General features: G+C 36.0%; 1 protein-coding gene across 1 annotated transcript in view; it reads left to right on the forward strand.

Annotated features, from left to right (window-relative positions):
• The window catches only part of LOC145692844 (uncharacterized), a 79,956-nt gene extending 67,796 nt beyond the window's left edge, over positions 1-12,160 (forward strand). Inside the window, exons 10-11 of the mRNA XM_081768353.1 lie at positions 2,117-2,206; positions 11,774-12,160. Of these exons, the coding sequence (XP_081624479.1) occupies positions 2,117-2,206; positions 11,774-11,838 (155 nt within the window). The 3' untranslated portion in view covers positions 11,839-12,160. The remainder of the gene's footprint in view (positions 1-2,116; positions 2,207-11,773) is intronic.
• Positions 12,161-23,625: the final 11,465 nt, after the last annotated feature.

Here is a 23,625-nt window from a genome sequence, read left to right on the forward strand (position 1 = left end):
ATATGGAGAAAGATAAATTTAGGAATTCCCTTGAACGGACCCCCTAAAATGTTTCCATATGGAACCAAATTAAGCCAGAAGAAAAATTAGATCCATTGAATAATTTTAAATGGTGCCTCAAGCAATCTAGAGTTTTGAATGTGTTTACAATACATAGTATATGGAGAAAATCTAGAATAAACCCTTTAATTTAGAAACGGCTTAAGGCAATGAGAAGATATCTTGGATAACGGCCGCGTTGGCTCAGTGGTAGAGCGTTCACCTCTGGTGCTTGGGGTCCCAGGTTCAAACCCTGCTCCCGCCAAGTGAACTTTGTGCTGGAAAAACACCGTGTACGTGGGTTTCCTCGGGGTTCTCCCGTTTCCTCCCACTTTCTTCATTCCACCATTTCATTCATTACTCATCATCACCGTCTCCTTTAACCTCACCGGCATAATCGTGGGACGTAAAACTCAAAGATTTCATATTTTTTCAATACCTATTGATTTTCTTCATTTTGCACATTTTTTATTTTACACTTACGGTAATTTCCTTCGTTACTACGCAAAATTGTTACAAATTCCAACATCAGTCATGATCTCGGAAATATCTACATGAAACACGCTTACATATGTTTCAAGTCTCAGGTCTTTATCGTTCTTGATTCAAAAGAAATACGCAATCAAACTTTGGGTTGCGTAACTTTACGGACACACTGTATAAAGTCAATTTATCATTAACGAATAATAACAGATCTTTTGAAATAATTGCATTAATGTATAGTATGGAAATTATCAATAGCATGGATTGTTAAATAAATTAACCAATTCCGGTTTCCTGGCTGCAAACTATTACCAATGTCTACCCTATAAATGGGTTTGAATTTTACTGTATCCAATTAAATTTTGGGGGTGATTTTCGTACATTTCTTTTGGGACGACAGTTGATTACCGTTTCCATTAATTATGCATGGTTACATTTCTGTAGCATTACCATAAGCTTAGCGGTGCCTCAAGACTAGAATTACAGAATTGCTTGCGTTTATGAAAGGAGCTGTTGTTGCATGTTAACATTGCTATGATTTACACTATGATAAAGAGTTTGCTCAGAAATGACTTCCATGTAGTTGTATTCTGTTTCATACTAAGAATATACATTTACATAGGGAGTGATTATGAAATATACATAATAAAAGAAAGATGATAATGAAATAATATTTTATTATCATATTCACCAAACTAAACAATACATACAGTAAGTTTATAAATAATAAACCATATTTTAAATATAACATAATTAATAATAATACATAATGAATACATATGTTGTCTACGATAAAATAAACTAATGAAGGTATCTTATTAATAATATAATAAGCAATTAATAATAATTAATAGCCAAGTTACACGAGTGCATATTAGAATTATTTCTTACGACCCTACATACATTCAACATACAACATGGTAGTTATCACAATTAATACTTAATTCTAAGTAAGATGTATAATATTTACAAATTATTTCTACATGCTTATTAATAATACATATAAATAGTCATCTTACCTACTAAAGCAAGCCAACTAAGATACCGCTAGCTAGCTAACCTGTAAGTAAAGGCACTACCACGGCACTACCACTACGTTACTTTACTAACTAGGACAATTAGCTACACGCTATGTGTCATTACAACTACCTGGTGAAGTAAAGAAATAAAACTTCACATTCCTGGATAAAACCAACACATCAGATGGAATTAGGAGTCTACCTCTGAAAGAATCAAAGAAAATATGTTGTTATAAATATTTATGAAGATCTTTTATACTAAATAATTATGCAATATGTCCTAATCTATTTTGTTTCGTGTATTGATTTGAAAATATAATACTCTAAAAAAAAAAAAAAATAGGTATTTTGTCATCCTTTCAGTTGGCATATTGGCAACACTGCCTCGTAGAAAAACCACGGAGTCAGTCAGCGAATTTCAGTTGGTGATAAAAATAACTTAATAGTTTAAACCTGGAATATGGGAGTTTTAATAAACAACTTGTTATTTATCTATGTTTAAGTGTATTTGAATTTAAGAAACTTACTTCATGTAATGAAACACTTTCTATTGATTGACTGTTATGATTTTGCAGGTCCTCATGTTGATGAATTTCTCGGAGTAAATACTCTTGCCTCGATTCCGGATGTGATTGTCAAAATTATGAAGCAATACGAGAAAGAGAGTAAGTTAAACTCTTCGAAAACATTTATATTTAGATCATTCATTTCCAACTGATACGAGAAAAAGAGTAAGTTAAACTCTTCGAAAACATTTATATTTAGATCATTCATTTCCAACTGATACGAGAAAAAGAGTAAGTTAAACTCCTCGAAAACATTTATATTTAGATCATTCATTTCCAACTGATACGAGAAAAAGAGTAAGTTAAACTCCTCGAAAACATTTACATTTAGATCTTTCATTTCCAACTGGAACCTCTGTGATGTTACAGTTCGCTACTTCCATTCTCAGCAAAGCACACAGAAGACAAGGAGTGAATGAGAAACTTAGCTTTGAAAAAAGACAGTGACTACAGGTTAACAAAGCAGAATGGATAATTTTCCAAATATACTAATTGTATTTCCATCCAGGGCCGGCTCTACCATATGTGTTACACGTGCACTTGCATGGGGCGGCAAAATCTGTCATAACTATATTACTTAAAATAAATTTTTCTTATTGGAAACAGGCTTCATGATGATGGTAGTTAGATTTACTAAGCTGACCTTCTATTTGAATATACATTCATGAATCATATTTAGGCCGCATTCATTTAAGGTCACACTGGCAGTGTTAAAGAAAATTATCAAACAAATCTAGCATAAATTGCTTGATTGTAGTCAAATACAAGAATTCAATTCTCGAACAATAGCAAACACCTGTTCCAATTAGTTATCACAGTTTTGATATGAAAACCAGTCTTGTCGTCGTAAAAGTTTCTAATCATTGAAGGTAGAAACAAGTTTTTTTTATTTTTTATTTTTTTTAAGAGATGCAGAAGGAAAATCTAGAAATAAAGAAAAAACAGCTGGAATTGGTATCGCAAACATATATATATATTTAGATTGAAGCTCGATATTGAATTATATAAAAAAGGATTACCATCTTTCCTCTGCAGGTGTGTTTGCTTTATCTTTCACTAACATAATAGATTAATATTTAAAATAACACACACACACAATGAGATTGTATTTGTAGTTTTTAGGCTTTTTTGAGTGAGAGTACTTTGTCTCTCCTCTTCATTGTTTATTATGGATAGCATACTTAAAATCCTGGCTTTTAAAATTTATTCTTTTTGGAGAATTCGGGGGGGGGGGGATGATGTCATTGCACGGGGCAGCAAATTACCTAGGACCGGCTCTGCTCCATCTCATCACACGTTTTATTCCTTTCTTCTTCATCTCCTCCCTTCCTTTGCTCTCTCTGTCCTAATTCTTATTGTAAAAGCATGCTCGTACGTCATACTGCGGTCAATTGAAAATGACTGATGTACATCATAAGGACGATTTAATATATTTTTGTGCGTGTACCAATAAGAAATTCGAATAACCTAGTTTCATAATATTATCAGTTTATCCTGTCTGGCTGTCTGTTCATTTGGGAGACACAAAATATCAAGAACTTGTTGCTGGATCACCATCATTTTTTTACCAGGATGTAGAGGTTTAAAAGGTATGAATCGAATTTGTTGATGGAGTGTTTCTTCCACCGGAAGTGCTAGAAATCAAACATTTTCGGTTTTAACGTTGATCACTATGGAGGGAAAACAGTAGTAGATAGAAGTGGTTTCATGCAGTCGATTCAACGTCCCAGGAATATATTTCATCTCCCTCCTTAACTCTCTACTAAAACCGGAAGTGATAGAAATCTACTACAACTTCCGGTTTCAATATTGATCTAGAGCAGAGTTACCGAGAAGCAGCTTTATGAAGTCGATTTAACGTTCTAAGAATAGTTACCATCTTCCCTCTTAACCCTGTATTCAAACCGGAAGCGGAATAAATCAACCATTTCCCGTTTTAACGTTGGTTACTATAGAATAAAAGCTGTAATACAGTAGACAGCGAAAAGCGGTCTTCTGAAATCAATTAAGCATACCAAGAATATATCACGTCTTCACTCTAATTTCTCTACTAAAACCAAAAGAGATAAATCTACTAGTACTTTCAATTCCAATATTAATTTGAGAAAATATAATGTCATACAAATGAAACTCCTTCACGTTCTGACTGACCAAAGAAAACTGTCGAAAGCAGTAAATATACTGAACATTAATAAAACGAACATGGATTTGATAAAGTATGTGGCGAAAGCAATAAGACATTGTCAAAACTTCTGTACAGTCCGGTCACGTGAGTTCTCGTAGGTCAGGCTACTAAAAGTAAACTTTAATCTGTTGTAGATTTAGAACTGACAGGCCGTCCCAGGATTTTACAAATTAAATCTTGTAGAGTAAAAGATAATAAGATTTGGACCTGGGTTGCACTGAAAGTGAAACAGTACGCATTTAAAATTGAGAGCAGTTTGTGATGTTAAGGGGATGAAAAAGAATGGATCAAAGTAAGGATATTTGTAGGATAGGTATAACTTACGAAGCATTTGCCTGACGTTTTTGGTGGTCTTTTAACTATGACTCCTCTGATAGATAGTTATTTTTCTACTGTTTTTATCTTTTTTTAGATAATTGGTAGTCAGGGGGATTGACTATTAGTTTGGCGTAGATATACAGAAAACACGCGTTCTAGTGGCGATGAGCTTTGCTAAAATATTTATGCTCTTTTAAATGTTGTGACATTTTCGCCAAATATTTAACAACGTAAGAAGCAGATGTTACCCTTTGTCATTAGGAGTAAAATTCGGACTTTTGTAACTTAAAATTGTGGCCCGCGCGATTATGTCCTCCTTGTAGCAAATTTTGTCTTGAACTTTTCTTTTGTTTCCACTTAATTTTGTTGCTTTTGTTTGGCGTTTTCGGTCATTCGCTTTTAAGTTTTATGAATTACTGCGTGGAAACATAAGCTATGTAGATTAACATTAAATAAGGTGATCGTTGGAACACGTGGATAAAGAAAACAATTTGCAGTTTTATTGATTGAGAAATATATACATACAGAAACAAGTCAACAAAAAATAGAAATTCTTTTGTGCTTGCAATGTAATTGAACAGTTGGTTGCACTGAAAGGAAATAGAAACCAGTTGAGAATGCTCCAAGAGCATTGCAAGAACGAACTTAAAAAGAATTAATTTTTCTTATTAACTTCTACCGGTTTTATACCAATTGTTCTATGTACTTTATTATTACACTCATTAAACACTCCTTGTAATATATCTATCTATTTATAATTTTCTTGGGTACTAAATTTTTTCCACATGTTTTGTTGTTGTGTTACGAAGACACATGCTCAAAGTTGAGGAATTCGCAAAATATCTAGGACTTACAGTTCCCGAGATGTGCTCCTTAAATCTCTCGAAATCGGAACTTTTTTTTTTTTTTTTTTTTTGGCCAATATCTCGGAAACGGTAAGCGTAACGCAAAAAATTCCATCACTTTTTTTAGATAGTTTTTGATGCTGTATCGAATGGAGGGCTCAAAATTCAGAGAGAGAGAGAGAGAGAGAGAGAGAGAGAGAGAGAGAGAGAGAGAGAGAGATAATTCAGCAACAAACTTTTTAAGTTCGTTGATAAAACATAACTTTGACATTGATTTGATGATGAGAATTCAGAGTTTATAATTTTAAATAAATAATGCTTATCATTTTTAGCAGAATTTAAGTTTAATGTGATTTGTGTTAAAAATTTGTAATTATTATTGCTATTGTTATACACAATTTATTGTGAGGTCAGGATACCTGAACACCTCTTTCCAAGTTGTATTAATGTATATTTAGTGCTTTCGGGCAGTTTTGTTTTGTTTTATTAATTCATATTAAATATTTCCAAAACTATAGTGAGTAATATACAGCTTGAAATACTTCTGATTTTGAAAAGAAGAGGAAAACAGTGGAAGGGCAGGAGAAGATAGGAGATATCTAGCATAACATGTCTAATGAAGACGGTGTTACATTGCCGAATTAGTGCTTTTTGTCAGTTTTGTTTTATTAATAGAGCGCTTACCTCTGGTGCATGGGGTCCCTGGTTCGATCCCCCGATCAACTAAGTTTGTGGTGGACAACATCGTGTCCGTGGTTTTTTTCCTCGGGGTACTCTCGTTTCCTTCCACTTTTCATTCCATCAATTCTTCATCATCATTCACTTGCCTTAAACGTCTTTCTCCCTTAGCCTAAAGGTCATAGACTAATTGTGACATATGAAACTAAAAGATTTAATTTAATGTCATTATTTTAATAGTACATGTTCAAAATTTCCAAAACTATATTCAACAATCAAGGGCCGCGGTGGCTCAGTAGTAGAGTGTTCACCTCTGGTGCTTGAGGTCCCGGGTTCGATCCCAACCCCTGCCAAGTGAACTTTGTGGTGGACAAACACCGTGTGCGTGGGTTTCCTCGGGGTTCTCCCGTTTCCTCCCACTTTCTTCATTCCACCATTTCATTCATTACTCATTATCACCGTCTCCTTTAGCCTAACCGGCATAACCATGGGACGTAAAACTCAAAGATTTCATTTCATTTTTTAATTCAACAATCAAAGCTGTATTTAATTAAAATATATCGCTTTCAGTTTCAATGTTGGATTTTCATCAATTAAAAACGGCGAAACCGAGAAATTGTTTTCCTGGTATACAGGGTGTTTCAAAACAACACCGACAAAGTTTGGGAGTTGATTCCTGACACCAGATAAGACAAAAAGTATAGACCAATTTGGGTGCGCAAATGCTTCCTTTCGGAGTTACACGTTCCCAAAAACATGAAAAATGAACTTTAAAGGTTCATAGCTCTAAAACTATTGGACTACTGTAATCGGCTCAAGACTTCACTTAGGAAATAGTATGTGCGCTATCCAAATATCCATGTTTCAGAATCCTATGGTACTTCCGCAACAATTTTTACAGAGGTACTTGTTGAGTACTTCAAATTATATGCGCGTAACCAAACTCCCTCTATAAAAATCGTTGCGTGAGTACCTTAGGATACTGAAACATGTATTTTTGGATAGTGCACATATTAGTTTCTAAGTGAAGTCTTGACTCGACTACAATATGTCCCATAGTTTTAGAGCTATGGACCTTTAAAGTTCATTTTTTCATGTTTTCACCAGCCTATAACTCCGAAAGGAAGTACTTGTGCACCCAAGTTGATCTATACTTTTTGTCTTATCTTTGTGTCAGGAATCACCTTCCAAACATTATCGGTGTTGTTTTGAAACACCCTGTAGATTTAACGTCGTAGAGTGCTTAGGTGCAATCCCTCAAGTACCCTTCTATCCGAGAAAAAGAATTGTGACAAACCAATAATAACTTGTTTTATAATCTAAATTTCATTCAGTTTAGATTTCTTAAAGACAACATTATAATTATTGTTTTATGCAGTGTCGGGGCTAAAAGGTAAAAAGCGGGGAGCCCAGCAAGATATAGGTATATCATGAGTTTAGAAAAGAGTTTCAAAAATATATAAATAATAGCTTGAATTATTTTTGTTGCTCAAAAAGCTCAGGGGAGGCCCCCCCCCCGGATCCGGGCTAGATCCACCACTGGCTTTATCTTATCTCCATTTCAGGGAGGAGGATCTAAGCTCTAGGGGAGACTATATTTATCATCTACATACTGTACCTGTATCTTCAAAACTTTGGGCGGGGGGTTCTAAAGCTTTAGGAGAAAGGATATAATTATATTCTGATTATGCGATTTTTAATGAAAATTATACCCTCAAAAAATCTGTCATGGGTGCAACAGGCTAAAAATCGCCTGTCGGCACCCCTGATTTCTGTTTAGAATGTCATGTATGACTTTCAACGGAAGCATTCCATGAATGATAAATGGACCAATACATATTTAGTTTGCTGTAACAATGTATATAATAATTAATAATTAAAGAATGAGTCAGAAAAAACCTGGCCACTTTCCTCCCTCCATATTTTCTAGTATATAAGATGAACATTGGCAGCACTGTGCATAAGCAAGGGCAGACTGTCGATCTTACTCACGAATAGATTGTCAGTTGTGAAGTGTGCATACTGTGGTAAAGAACGATGAGTCAGTTAGAAAAACGAAAACTAATTGTGAACAAATACCTCGAAAATCCAGGTATGTCCTTAAATAAATTAAGCAAACTCGTAAAATATCCTCGGTCTACTGTGCAAAATGTAATTAAAAAGTACGCACAAGATTTAACTGTTGAAAGAAAACCTGGCTCAGGTAGAAAACCGGGGACTAGCCAACCGAAGCTGGAGAAAAGGGTTACTGCATTGCTGCGTCAAAATCCTTATTTATCGGAAAGAGCAGTTGCTGGTGTGGTCAAAGCGTCCCAATCTACACGATCTTTCAAAGTCCAAAAGGTACCTAACCGAGACGAAAAGCAAAAAGTGACGGCAAAATCCAGAGCAAGAAAACTCTATGATCAGTACCTTACTCAATATGGATGTTGCATTATGGACGACGAAACCTATTGTGTCGCTGATTTCAGTCAAATTCCCGGAAAGGAGTAGTACGTGGCACTGAAGAGGGGAGATTTGCAGGATAAATTTAAACAACGGAAGGCATCCAAATATCCCAAACAATATTTGATTTGGCAAGCTATTTGTTCATGCGGTAAAAAAAGCAAAGCGTTCATCACAACAGGGACAATTAACGGCGAAATTTATACGAAGGAGTGTTTACAAAAACGCTTGTATCCATTTGTGATGTCATACAGTAACTCTGTTTTCTTTTGGCCAGATCTTGCTACCTCTCACTACTCTAAAGCAGCCACTGATTGTTATAAAGAAAAGGGTATCGTCGCAGTTCGAAGAGAGGCAAATTCACCAAATTGCCCTGAACTTAGGCCAATTGAAAAATATTGGGCCCACATTAAAAGAACATTGAAAACATCAAAAGGGAAGGCGGCTGACTTGAAAACTTTTCGTCGCAAGTGGACTGCAGCTGCCAATCAAATAACAGAAGAAGATGTGCGAACTCTTATGAAGCGGATTAAGAGTAATGTACGAGCATTTTTCCATAATTAGTTCTTTATAATATATTTTGTGTGTTTATTTTTTTAAACTTTATAGTCAACTAAAATATGCAAACGACCTTTCTTCTTTTCATTTCTTTACCTACTTTTTTGGTCAAAGTTACTGGCCAAGTTTTTTCTGACTCATTCTTTATGTGAGTAACGAAAAATATGTTTTTGGTTTGCGCCGGGTTCGAACATAGAACCCTTGGATCATAAACCACAATGTTACCTGTGTAGCCACGGTGCCAGTTTTGGCAAGGGCGATTTTTATTATATATGATATGGTTTGCAAACTTTAAGGCGCATATTCTGGAACGCTTGTGGCTAGTGCGTTCTAGACCTTCCCAAATGAACACTACATGTTTGCGTGTAACACTTCAAACAGATAACACAGGCACTGACAACATTTGTAACTTACTGGCATTTCACCTGCAAAATCTATTCCAGTGAATTGTAGGTAATTTTCATGCGAAACCACCTGTTTACAGTGGATATTTTATATGCGTATTTCGCTTCTATCTTGGATACACAAATAGAAATTGTGATCCATTTGTATTATTTTCCTCACCTACTAGTGGTAATGGACCTTTACACCAAATTTCCTTTTTGTACTGCGAGCTGTTTGGTTCAGGATTTTGTTCGGCCATATTGGTTTTTAGATGGCGATATTTTGAACCGTTTAATGCTTTACGTACACGTCTAGTGATACTGTACTTCCAAAGTACAATTCGTTTTCCAGACAGGAGTCGTTGACATACTGATCAGCCATATTGTGTTCAATACGTCAACGTCTTCGAAATTTCAAACCAATAGATGTGCAGTGTTCATAGATATATCAATCTGCAAAACATTAAGTCAATCTGCCCATGGGAAGTGGATGAGAGGTTGCTTACAAAAGTCGATTGGTATGACCTTCGGGCGGCCATATTGGATTTATCCTTTGCTGTCGGCCCGGCATATTTCACCAGTAATCCTTCGTGGCCCTCCTCTATCTAAATATATGCGCAGTTTCCGGATCCCCGATTCTTGGGAGAGAACCTTTACTTGTGAGACATAGCCTCTGACGTGAGAACAGTGTTGCCATATCCAACCTATAAAATACACTGTTAACTAGAAAGTTCTATGTATTTGTGTATGCTCTTTACTGGAATTACACGTATTCTTTACGCACATACAACTTTTTAAATACAGAAAATGATGCATTTGTGAAGGAATGGATTTGCGTGGATAATATTTATTAAGAATACTCATATTTGAATATTTTCACGTAGATATTTGTGCAGATAATAAGTTTTTAATATTTTGTGGTTTACATACCGGCGTTTCACTAAACGTGGCTTTATTAATGAATAGGATATGAATAGCCACTGTTACCACTAAAGATGCTAACGGGTTGACGCTGTTAACCAGTGGTGCCCACCCCCCTTATGTCCATGACGCACCCCCCACAATTGTCTATCCATAGGTATTCTTCCATGAAAAAAAATCTTTTCGATTAATTTTACCCCCCCCCCGCCAAACATATTTATACAGATTTTTAACCCCCCCAAATATTTCAATGACGCAGTTTGCGTCATAGCCCCCTTGTGGGCACCCCTGTGTTAACGAACTCGGCCGAGACAATCGTTCTAGCTATCTATTACAAAAGACAATTTGCTTTCGATTAAGAGTTATTGTGTGGATTAACGGACAGACGGAATAACGTTATAAGCTTATCAGACCCACTAGCGTGATCTAATAACATTACAGTCTTATAAGTCTCTTTAGCGTGATTCTAATAACAGTACAATCTCATAAGGCCTACTAGCGTGATCCTAATAACATTACAATCTTATAAGTCCCTTTAGCGTGATTCTAATAACATTACAGTCTTAGAAGTCCCACTAGCGTGATCTAATAACATTACAATCTTATAAGGTTCACTAGCGTGATCTTAATAACATTACAGTCTTACAAGGGCCACTAGCGTGATCCTAATAACATTACAATCTTACAAGCCACACTAGCGTGATTTTAATAACATTACAGTCTTAGAAGTCCCACTAGCGTGATCTAATAACATTACAATCTTATAAGGTTCACTAGCGTGATCTTAATAACATTACAGTCTTACAAGGGCCACTAGCGTGATCCTAATAACATTACAATCTTACAAGCCACTCTAGCGTGATTTTAATAACATTACAGTCTTAGAAGTCCCACTAGCGTGATCTAATAACATTACAATCTTATAAGGTTCACTAGCGCAATCTTAATAACATTACAGTCTTACAAGGGCCACTAGCATGATCCTAATAACATTACAATCTTACAAGCCACACTAGCGTGATTCTAATAACATTACAGTCTTAGAAATACCACTAGCGTGATTCTATTAACTTTACAATCTTATAAGCGCCACTAGCGTAATCTTAATAATATTACAATCTTATAAATCCCACTAGCGTCACTCTAATAACATTATAATCTTATAATGCCTACTAGTATAATGCCTAATAACATTACAATATTATAAGCCCCATTAGCGTGATCCTAATAACATTACAATCTTATAAATCCCACTAGCGTGACCCTAATAAATTTTATTTTTTGCTTTGAAAAAACTTACAAAATTATCTTTGTTTCTTTTTCTTTCTTTCAGGATCCATGGGACATCGTCGTAAAGGAAAACTTAATGTGTTTTCTCTTCCAGATGTATTTCCTTAACAAGATAATTGTGGAACAGGAATGCAAATTATTTTAGTTTATTTTTTTGAAGATTCTCCTTTCAAAGATGTTTCCTTGTGATAGTTATCCCTTTCTCATACAAAGAAACTACCAACGTGCATTTAATAGAAATTCATTTGTCTTTTTTTCTTTGTAATAGAACATACTTGTAGAGTAGAAGTATTTAGTTCGAACTCTTTAATGTATATGAATAAAATTGTGTAGTTAATTAAAACACATCTATTAAAACTTTAAAAATCAGAAAATATTTACATAAAATTGTATTAGAAATAAATTGTGCTATGTACGTCATGAATGAATTAAATATGAATTTAAATCTTTTAAATTATTATTGTAATTATTTGTGTATATCAGTTGCGAATATAGACCAGAACAGCAGCTCCATTAACTTGGAACGCCACCATCCTAAAATTAATTGTTTTATATCTCATCGTTTTGCACCCATTTTGCACCGTTTTGCACCTTGCTTTAAAAATTTTGTATCCTCACCATTACTGAGAAATTCAAAATTCAAAATGGTGTTCCAAGTTAATGGTATTTCAGCCACTAACTCATTTCCAAGATTAAACAATACCATCATCATCTAGTAGTTTTGCACCGTTTTGCACCCTCTTTCAAAAATTTTGTACCATCACCCTAACCGAGAAAATAATATTTCAAAATTCAAAATTCAAAATTCGAAATTTGCCACAAAAGCAAAATTTAAGTTTCAACCTACCATAAGATAGAGTACGTTTTGCACCTTCCGAAAATATCAATATTTCATTTTGTACCCCCACAGTTACCGAGAAATTTAAAATTCAAAATGCCGAATTACCATTAACTTGGAACGCCACTATTTTGTTCTGAAGAATTAAGAACACCAGCGTCTTCTACGAGTTTTGCACCCTCAGAAAATGTCAATATTTCATTTTGTACCCTCGCCGTTAATGAGAAATTCTGAATTCAAAATGCCGAATTACCATTAACTTGGAACACCACTATTTTGTACTGAAAAATTAAGAACACCAGCGTCTTCTATGAGTTTTGCACCCTCAGAAAATGTCGATATTTCATTTTGTACCCTCACCGTTAATGAGAAATTCCGAATTCAAAATGCCGAATTTCCATTAACTTGGAACGCCACTATTTTGTACTGAAGAATTAAGAACACCAGCGTCTTCTACGAGTTTTGCACCCTCAGAAAATGTCAATATTTCATTTTGTACCCTCACCGTTAATGAGAAATTCTGAATTCAAAATGCCGAATTACCATTAACTTGGAACACCACTGTTCTGTACTGAAGAATTAATAACACCAGCGTCTTCTACGAGTTTTGCACCCTCAGAAAATGTCAATATTTCATTTTGTACCCTCACCGTTAATGAGAAATTCCGAATTCAAAATGCCGAATTTTCATTAACCTGGAACGCCACTATTTTGTACTGAAGCATTAAGAACACCAGCGTCTTCTACGAGTTTTGCACCCTCAGAAAATCTCAATATTTCGTTTTGTACCCTCCCAGTTCATGAGAAATTCGAAATTCAAAATGCGGAATTACCATTAACTTAGAACTGTCCCAACTCATATTGAAGAATTAACATAAGCGTGTTATATGATTTTTACACCCTTAGAGAAGATGTCGATATTTCATTTTATACCCTCACAGAAATTCAAAATTGAAAAAATGTCGAATTATCATTAACTTGGAATGTCACGAACACATTTTGAAGAAATAATAACAGCGGCGTTTCCAATGATTTCTGCTCCGTCAGAATATGCTGACATTTTGTTTGGTACCCTCACAGTTAACAACTAATCATAATTCAACATGCCAAAAGTAATGGTGATTCTACAGTAAAATCTCATATTACAAAAACGGGATAGTTTAGTAGTGAATAATAAATTAAACTGTGCTAATAGGTAGTGCTTGGAGTCCCTGATTCGACCCCACCTCGCTCCAAGTGAACTTTGTGGTGGACAAACACCGTGTGCGTGGATTTCCTTGGGATTCTCCCGTTTCTTCCCACTTTCTTCATTTCACCATTTCATTCATTATTTCATCATCATTGTCTCCTTTAACCTAACCGACATAGCGTGGGACGTAAAGCTCAAATATTTAATTTTTTTCTTTTCTTTTTCTTTTTCTTTTTCTTTTTTTTTTTTTTTTTTTTTGCTAATAGATAATCGTAGACACCTCCGAAAATATTTAATAATATGATACTTGAATATAATCTGTTAAAATGTGACTAAGTATACTGATGATGTACATTATTTCTATATTAGGAGTAAATAGTTGACATTAATGTGGAAATTTGTAGTCAGAAATGGGAGGGGTAAAGTAATGAAACGATATAGGAAACACAATCAAAATGCTGATAATATATTATTATTTGTGTGCAAATACATTACATTAACAATCCATACTCAGCAATAGTAAATAAAATAATACACAACAACTTTGTTTTGGGTAACATTTGAACAAATTGCGAACAACATTCAATAGTTGTTGCAGATAGTAAAACAAGGAATTTTAGCCTCTATTCAAGAATGAAAACAGTTTAATCGAGTTCCTACTTCCTTTGTAAAATAAGATAAAAAGGGTGAGGAGAAAATTGCTGGAGAATTAAAAAATGGAAATGATGCTAAAAAAATAAAAATTATTGAAAAGGGAGCTAATGTGTTAACCTGACTAAAAAGTATGCAAAAGTGCAATACTATGTATTCATTTTGCTTCACTTTCAGACACAAAACGCATACCTTGAAATCTTGCTATGGAAATATGCATACCCTTGGGGAAGGTTTGCATCTTAAAATAACTCTTATCACTTTGTGTTAATATTTTTATTGAGACAATAACCCCTGTTTATTGCATGGGTATATGGAACCATAGCCCATAACATCACTGACAAAATCAAAATTACACTCAAAGCTCTTAGCGCCCTTAATACACATCGAATAGAGGTTAGGGTGAGTAGTATGTAATAAATTTGCTTCTAAAAGCTATTTTTTATAACCGAAAAAATAAAGAAAAGTAAACTTTTTGTTCAAAGCCATGCACTGTTGCATTTACTGTAATTATTTGCTTCTTCTTAACAGCCTAATAGTTAGTTCTAATAACTGTGAGGGTACAAAATTGAATATATAAATTAATTGAGGGTGCAAAACTCGTAGAAGACGCTGGTGTTCTTAATCCTTCAGTACGAAATAGTGGCGTTCCAAGTTAATGGGAATTCGGCATTTTGAATTAAAAATTTCCCATTAACGTCGAGGGTATAAAATAAAATAACGACATTTTCTGAGGTTGCAAAACTCGTATTAGATGCTGGTGTTCTTAATCCTTCAGTACAAAACCCTGACGTTCCAAGTTAATGGAAATTCCACATTTTGAATTAGGAATTTCTCATTAATGGCGGGAGCACAAAATGAAATATTGACATTTTCTGAGGGTGCAAAACTCGTAGAAGACGCTGGTGTTCTTAATTCTTCAGTACAAAATAGTGGCGTTCCAAGTTAACGGTAATTCGGCATTTTGAATTCGGAATTTCTCATTAACGGTGAGGGTACAAAATGAAATATTGACATTTTCTGAGGGTGCAAAACTCGTAGAAGACGCTGGTGTTCTTAATTCTTCAGTACAAAATAGTGGCGTTCCAAGTTAATGGAAATTCGGCATTTTGAATTCGAAATTTCTCATTAACGGTGAGGGTACAAAATGAAATATTGACATTCTCTGAGGGTGCAAAACGCGTAGAAGACGCTGGTGTTATTAATTCTTCAGTACAAAACAATGGCGTTCCAAGTTAATGGTAATTCGGCATTTTGAATTCGAAATTTCTCATTAACAGTGAGGGTACAAAATGAAATATTGACATTCTCTGAGGGTGCAAAACGCGTAGAAGACGCTGGTGTTATTAATTCTTCAGTACAAAACAATGGCGTTCCAAGTTAATGGTAATTCGGCATTTTGAATTCGAAATTTCTCATTAACAGTGAGGGTACAAAATGAAATATTGACATTTTCTGAGGGTGCAAAACTCGTAGAAGACGCTGGTGTTATTAATTCTTCAGTACAAAACAATTGCGTTCCAAGTTAATGGTAATTCCCCACCCAACACAAGTACATACTGGTCATGTGTAAAGAATGTTCCTCGAGGTACATTGGAATGTACATGATAGGTACGTGAATAGAGCAATCATGTGAAATACACATGTAAGGAATAAGGTTACTTCCGCCCAAAAGTACGTGCATGACACATACCGAGGAATGTATCTATTATGTGTATATCACGTACCGTGTATGTACTTGACACATTTACTTGGCATTGGCATGTGCCAGGAATGTACTAGGCATGTCAGTAATGTTCCTTAGGGCAGTGCTATGCAACTGGGGGTGCGAGTACTTAAATACTAAAACCTTAACGCTTCATTTTTACGTTCGAATTTATACTTGTACTTTTAAAAAAAGCCCAGCAACTAACTCTGAAAACATATGCCCTCCTCCGACATCTGTGTGGCAATTTAACTATCTATTAAAATACTACAGTAATATTTACGAGCGACCGAGCTCTAACCTATAATCTTAGCATTCAAACCTTTGATTTACGGTTATTTGTGATTTCACGTTTATAACAAAGACAAATATTTTTAAAAGAGTGTAGTTTAAATAAATTACTGAAATAAATATTTTTCACAAAGTTTATCCTTTTAAATTATTGTTCAAAGGGCTTTGCCTTTAGTAAGCCTTCTCCGAAATACATGCAAATGAATTGTGCTGCCATCTTTGGAGCTCTTTTAAAATACACATACATGTTTCTCGACAATGAGATCTCAGAAACTACAGGCTCTAGAAAGATGACGTTTTCACTGATCGATTGCAAATTTCATGTAGATTGTCCAGTTCTAATTGAATATTTAAAAAACATGGGCACTATTTCTTTAGTACATTTTTACGGGTACATTGGAAGTGTTGAAATTAAAAAAAAAAAAACCATCACATCCTAATCATTATACATTCCAACACCACACTGTTGTATATAGGGGTTGTATATGTCTCCGGCATTTGTTTCATAGCCAAATAATAATGGAAAAGGAAGGATAACCATTTCTCCAGTCTAAGATGAACCTTTCTTGGGAGTGTTTTGCCCAATGAACACCATATATAACTGACATTATATTAATTTTGTATGTAATGTATTTGCTTATTACATACTGCATGCAAGAAGAAAGAAAACACTGGTCATACATGAATTAGAAACTCCAACCGGAAGTAGGCTCAAATCTTGCAAACGGTGCGAGATATTCAGAAAACTAATCGAAAAAGCTCCCCTTTATGATACCCCTTGGCTATTTTTTAATCAATATGTCTTTAACTTGTGTCTGTAAAGAGACATGTACAGATGTTGTAAAGAATGATAAGGCGATTTATGCTCATATGTGAATATCTACATCTACATCTGCATCTATCTACAGGTTTTGAGCTAATTCTCTGCTGTCTAACGTCACAATATAACCATTAATGCTAATTTTATGAGGACAATTCTGACACTGGGGTTTAGAATGTTACAGCCTAGAGAACGCATCAAACGTCAGAAAATTGAAAAATGACACACAGAATATATTAAAATGTGGCTAAACTCAGAAAGTGGCTATAGAAGTGAAAAGCATATGGCTAAAAAAGCCACTATTGGCTCTTTGGAAATTTTGTGACTAACGACGTTCTCAAAATGGCCAGATCTAGTCACAAAGTGGCTAAATTGGCAACCCTAGTCGCAATACGAAGCAACTTACGCACAACCATGCCATGGTACATGGGGTATGTGCCATTCACATTCCTCACATTCCAGTGAAGCATGTAAAAGTACCTTTCAAGTGTCAGAAATTTCTCGAAAGGCACGTACCTAGCGACACATGCTATGTATATGAAATGTACATTTCTCAAGTACCAGGTACGTAAACGATACATATGGAACTTAAATGGCACGTTCCTAGAATGTACCTGGTTGGGTGGGTCGGCATTTTGAATTCGGAATTTCTCATTAACGGTGAGGGTACAAAATGAAATATTGACATTTTCTGAGGGTGCAAAACTCGTAGAAGACGCTGGTGTTATTAATTCTTCAGTACAAAATAGTGAAGTTCTAAGTTAATGGTAATTCGGCATTTTGAATTCGAAATTTCTCATTAACGGTGAGGTTACAAAATGAAATATTGACATTTTCTGAGGGTGCAAAACTCGTAGAAGACGCTGGTGTTCTTAATTCTTCAGTACAAAATAGTGGCGTTCCAAGTTAATGGTAATTCGGCATTTTGAATTCAGAATTTCTCATTAACGGTGAGGGTACAAAATGAAATATTGACATTTTCTGAGGGTGCAAAACTCGTAGAAGACGCTGGTGTTCTTAATTCTTCAGTACAAAATAGTGGCGTTCCAAGTTAATGGTAATTCGGCATTTTGAATTTTAAATTTCTCGGTAACTGTGGGGGTACAAAATGAAATATTGACATTTTCTGAGGGTGCAAAACTCGTAGAAGACGCTGGTGTTCTTAATTCTTCAGTACAAAATAGTGGCGTTCCAAGTTAATGGTAATTCGGCATTTTGAATTTTAAATTTCTCGGTAACTGTGGGGGTACAAAATGAAATATTGACATTTTCTGAGGGTGCAAAACTCGTAGAAGACGCTGGTGTTCTTAATGCTTCAGTACAAAACAATGGCTTTCCAAGTTAATGGTAATTCGGCATTTTGAATTCAGAATTTCTCATTAACGGTGAGGGTACAAAATGAAATATTGACATTTTCTGAGGGTGAAAAACTCGTAGAAGACGCTGGTGTTCTTAATTCTTCAGTACAAAATAGTGGCGTTCCAAGTTAATGGTAATTCGGCATTTTGAATTCAGAATTTCTCATTAACGGTGAGGGTACAAAATGAAATATTGACATTTTCTGAGGGTGCAAAACTCGTAGAAGACGCTGGTGTTCTTAATTCTTCAGTACAAAATAGTGGCGTTCCAAGTTAATGGTAATTCGGCATTTTGAATTTTAAATTTCTCGGTAACTGTGGGGGTACAAAATGAAATATTGATATTTTCGGAAGGTGCAAAACGTACTCTATCTTATGGTAGGTTGAAACTTAAATTTTGCTTTTGTGGCAAATTTCGAATTTTGAATTTTGAATTTTGAAATATTATTTTCTCGGTTAGGGTGATGGTACAAAATTTCTGAAAGAGGGTGCAAAACGGTGCAAAACTACTAGATGATGATGGTATTGTTTAATCTTGGAAATGAGTTAGTGGCTGAAATACCATTAATTTGGAACACCATTTTGAATTTTTAATTTCTCAGTAATGGTGAGGATACAAAATTTTTAAAGCAAGGTGCAAAACGGTGCAAAATGGGTGCAAAACGATGAGATATAAAACAATTAATTTTAGGATGGTGGCGTTCCAAGTTAATGGAGCTCAGAACAGCCAGCTTCGTGTCGGTCCAAGCCCACTGAACCCTTTCATTTGACCCACTTGACCTATTGTTGAAAATTATTTCTGACATAATCTCTTAAACTGAACTGCATTTTGTTTCCCCCTAGATAACTGATGTCCATCTTGAAGATATCCATCGCTTTGCCACATCCAGTGTACCACAGAACACTGAGAAATTAGTTTAGATCATAAAGGGTCAAGTTCCCACTAAAATAGTAAATAAATATATTTTTTCTGGTTTTCTTTAGTAAGTAAATATTTTGGTTACAATAGGCCATAATTTAGTTTTGATGAAGAGTGAATTCCGACTAAAGAGGAAATGAGTGGTAGCACCAAACAAAAGATGGAACATAATCAAGCTAAGAAGAGATGAAAACATGAAAAGGGAATCTGCAAAAGGTAGCTTTAGCACGTGATGACATTGACTCGAAATGGGAAGCCATGAAAGCAGGGATTACAAAAGCTGCCGACGAGCACATAGGAAGAGAAACGAGAACCCAATATAAACCCTGGATAACAGCAGAAATATTGGAAGTGATGGAGCAACGAAGTCAGTTCAAGAAAGAAGAGAAATACAGAAGGTGTAGAAATCACATCAACAGAGATATAAAGGCCAGAGAAAACTGGATAAACAATTTATGCAAAAAAAATTGAGGAAAATGTAGTCAAAGGCAATACAGAAACGGCATATAGAAAGGTTAGAAAACAGTTCGGTGAGAAAAAGAAACGCACAGACATTATCATAGACAAGGACGGATCAACGCTAATAGAAGAGGAGCAGATAACAAGAAGATGGAAGGAATACATTGAAGAACTACAAAGGAGACAGCGTGAACGAAGAAGAGATAGAGAAGGAAGAAGACGTCGATGAAAACGAACTAGGACCATCAATTTTACAGTGCGAATTCGACAATGCTTTGTAGAAAATGCAACATGGTAAAGCCCCAGGAATAGATCAAATACCAACGGAAGTGATTAAGAATCTCGGAACAGCAACAAAGAAGGAACTATTTAATCTCATTATTGAAATGTATACTTCGGGAAAAATACTAAGAGATTTCGAGAAAAGCATATTGGTACCTATCCTGAAGAGGAAAGGCGCACGGAAATGCGAAGAACACAGAAAGTTAAGTTTGCTTTCCCATGCATCAAAAATACTGTGCAAAATTATCGTACAATGAATAGAGAAGAAAATCGAAGAAAGGTTATTGGAGGACCAGTTTGGATTTAGGAGGAAAAGGGGAACAAGGGAAGCAATACTGAGTCTATTGTTGATCATGGAACAGCACATCAGAATAAACAAACCAATCGTGATGGCATTTGTAGATATAGAGAAAGCTTTTGACAACGTAAATTGGAATATCATATTCAGAGCGTTGAAGAAGCTGAGAGTAGATTACAGAAACAGAATAATATACCAACTTTATAGAAACCAGACAGCTGTTATAGGAAGAGATCAGAAGGAAGCAAGAATAAATAAAGGGGTGAGGCAAGGATGTGGACTTTCACCTCTCCTGTTCAACGTCTATATAGAAGAGGCTATGAAAAAATTCTTTAAGAAAAACGAGAAAGGCGTAAAAGTAAATGGTCAGGTTTTCAACACAATAAGGTTTGCTGATGACATAGCATTGATAGCGGAGAACAATGAGGACATGCAGGAAGCTCTTTCAAACTTGAACAACCAACTAGAGAAAACATGCAAAATGAAGATGGTAAGAAGAAAACGAAAGTGATAAAGTGCACAAGAACACACGCACACGTATGGCTATATGAAGAGAAAATCGAAGACGTTAAGACGTTCCCCTATTTAGGAAGTCTAATGTCCTCGGACGGAAGAAGTGAAAAAGACATAAGTTCCAGAATAACACAGGCTAAACAAGAATTCAATAGGAAAAGAGGACTGACTACTAACATCAAGAAATGTGTCGCTGGACGTTCGTAAACGATTTATTAAGACACTGGTATGGAGCGTGGCGCTTTACGGACCAGAGACGTGGACATTGAGAAAAGCTGAAATATCCAAGCTGGAAGCATTTGAAATGTGGTGTTGGCGCAGAATGCTGCACATATCATAGACCGAAAGGAAAAGAAATGAAGATGTACTAAAGGAAGCTAATGAAAGACGACAGATCGTAAAGATAATAGGGAAAAGAAGAAACAGCATCCTTGGCCACCTTATTCGGCACTCCGATTGGATCACCATGCTGATAGAGGGAAAGGCAGAAGAAAAACCAGGAAGAGGAAGACCAAGGATAAAATATCTAGATGCAGTTACGAAGAAGAGGCCTTATCAAAGTATAAAACAGCTCTCCCAAGCGAGATAAGAGAAAAAATTTAAATTAGCTCTCCTAAGCGAGAGAAAAGTTTTAAAATTTCCATGTTGCCCACCAATCTATGGTTGAGGTGAATAAGAAGACAGTATTAAAGTGTCAGACAAACTTGGCGTTCGAAAGCAGTGCTTCGAGTTTCCTGTAAACGGTGTTAGCAAAGGAGAGGACTGCGACGTTGCCACCTCTTTGTATACATCCACGTCAGTCTATTTATACCTTGTTAACCTGTTCGTACTGTAGTTCGTGTACTTAGCCACATCCATTTATTGCATGGCAAGGACACATCACAACCTTGGTTTCATTCGCTTAGACTACGCATCATCAAGTTTGTCCAACACTTTAAATTTTTGTGAAGATGTTATGCAATGCCACGTACAACTCTTAATGCCAGTGCATATACAGAGTTTACCGGTAAAGTAATTAGACTGGGTCTCGTAAAAAGAATTTATCGATCTGATCGGTATATATTGCTAAAAATTCTTCAAAATAGTCTTCTTGAACGTCGATATACCGCTACCAACGCGTTTCCCACACTGCAAGGGCTCCCTGGAAGTCAGCTGCCGTAACCTCTTTCACAGACCCTGTGACAGGCTGTTGGATGACGAGAACATCGTCGAAACGGTGACCTTTCAGGCTTGTCTAGAGCCTTGGAAACAGAAAAGTTTAGTGAGCTGATATCAAGGTTGTACGATGGCTGCGCCAAGGTTGCAACCCGTATCCGGGCCGAGTAGGTTACGACGAAGGGTGTGGGCTGTCGTCTTGCACATGTTGTGGTCTTCGGTGATTAATCTTACACTCAAACGACGGTCGGGGTCCAGGGGATCTTTCACTTTGGCCATACGTTTTCCAAACCACTCGTTGAAGGGCCCCCAGATCTCTCCGTGTCTTCAACCGTCTCCCGTCCATTCTTGAACTCACTGAAACACTGAAAAACCTGAGCCCTTGATAGGGCGTCATCTTTGTAAGCCTCGTTGACCAAGGCAAACGTCTCGGAAGCGCTTTTGCCCAGATGAAAGCAAAATTTAATCATGTAGGACTGCTCCAGCGAATACTGCATTTTACGCGTTTTCTGCTGTGACAAAAACTCAAAAACAGCTTTTGCGTCACGCGTTTTTTTCACTGCGTCAGAGCTCGGACGCGAGTGCCACCTAGTGTATTGGTTAGCTTAGAGCCCCCACCTACCAGGGAGCGCGCTGATGGCAACTGGAGCGCAGAGCGGTGGCCAGTCTCATTACGGACAAATCCTGTGCATGCACTGGAACTCTCTGATTGACCCACCCACTGTTCAGACATACACATGACTGGATAGAACATACCAACTGTTAGAGTGAGTATAGGGAAAGCAATGCTCTTCACCGTATTTTTGAAACATTTTATCAAGATATAGCCCAACATTATCATACATAAAATTTATGTTTAAAACAATGTCAAAAATTGATATGTAGTACATCAGTCGATAGATGGCATGAAGCTGAAAAACAAAATTCTTGTTTGAAGTAAATTGTCATGCGTAGTTTTCGAAAAAAACTAATTTTTATGGCGCTGTAGAAGTGACGTTCATTGCCAATAGTAATTGGAATTTTATTTTGCTAGAAAATATTGTATATTTATTTACAAGGGATGGATAAAAAGTAATGGCACAATTGTTATAATTTACAAATGACTGTATTAGAAGGGAAAATACGTTCTACATTCCTTCAATGTAATCACCCCCCATGTCCACAACCTTCTCCCACACGTATGGAAAGCGCCGTACTCCGTCAGCACGTTGTTCTCTGGCTATGTCTCGCAGCGACCGCCCTACGGCATTGAGGATGGCCTGTCTGGTGTTGTATCGTTGTCCGCGAAGTGGTTGCTTCATCTTGGAAAACAGGTCATAATCGCACGAACTCATATCCGGCGAATATGGTGGATGTTCCAGAATCTCCCAGTTCCAGGCACGTAAAAGGCCCGTCACGGCGGTAGCTGTGTGACAGC

This window comes from Thermobia domestica, chromosome 8 (assembly GCF_964235325.1).
Source record: "Thermobia domestica chromosome 8, izTheDome1.hap1.1, whole genome shotgun sequence".
Lineage (NCBI taxonomy): Eukaryota > Metazoa > Arthropoda > Insecta > Zygentoma > Lepismatidae > Thermobia > Thermobia domestica.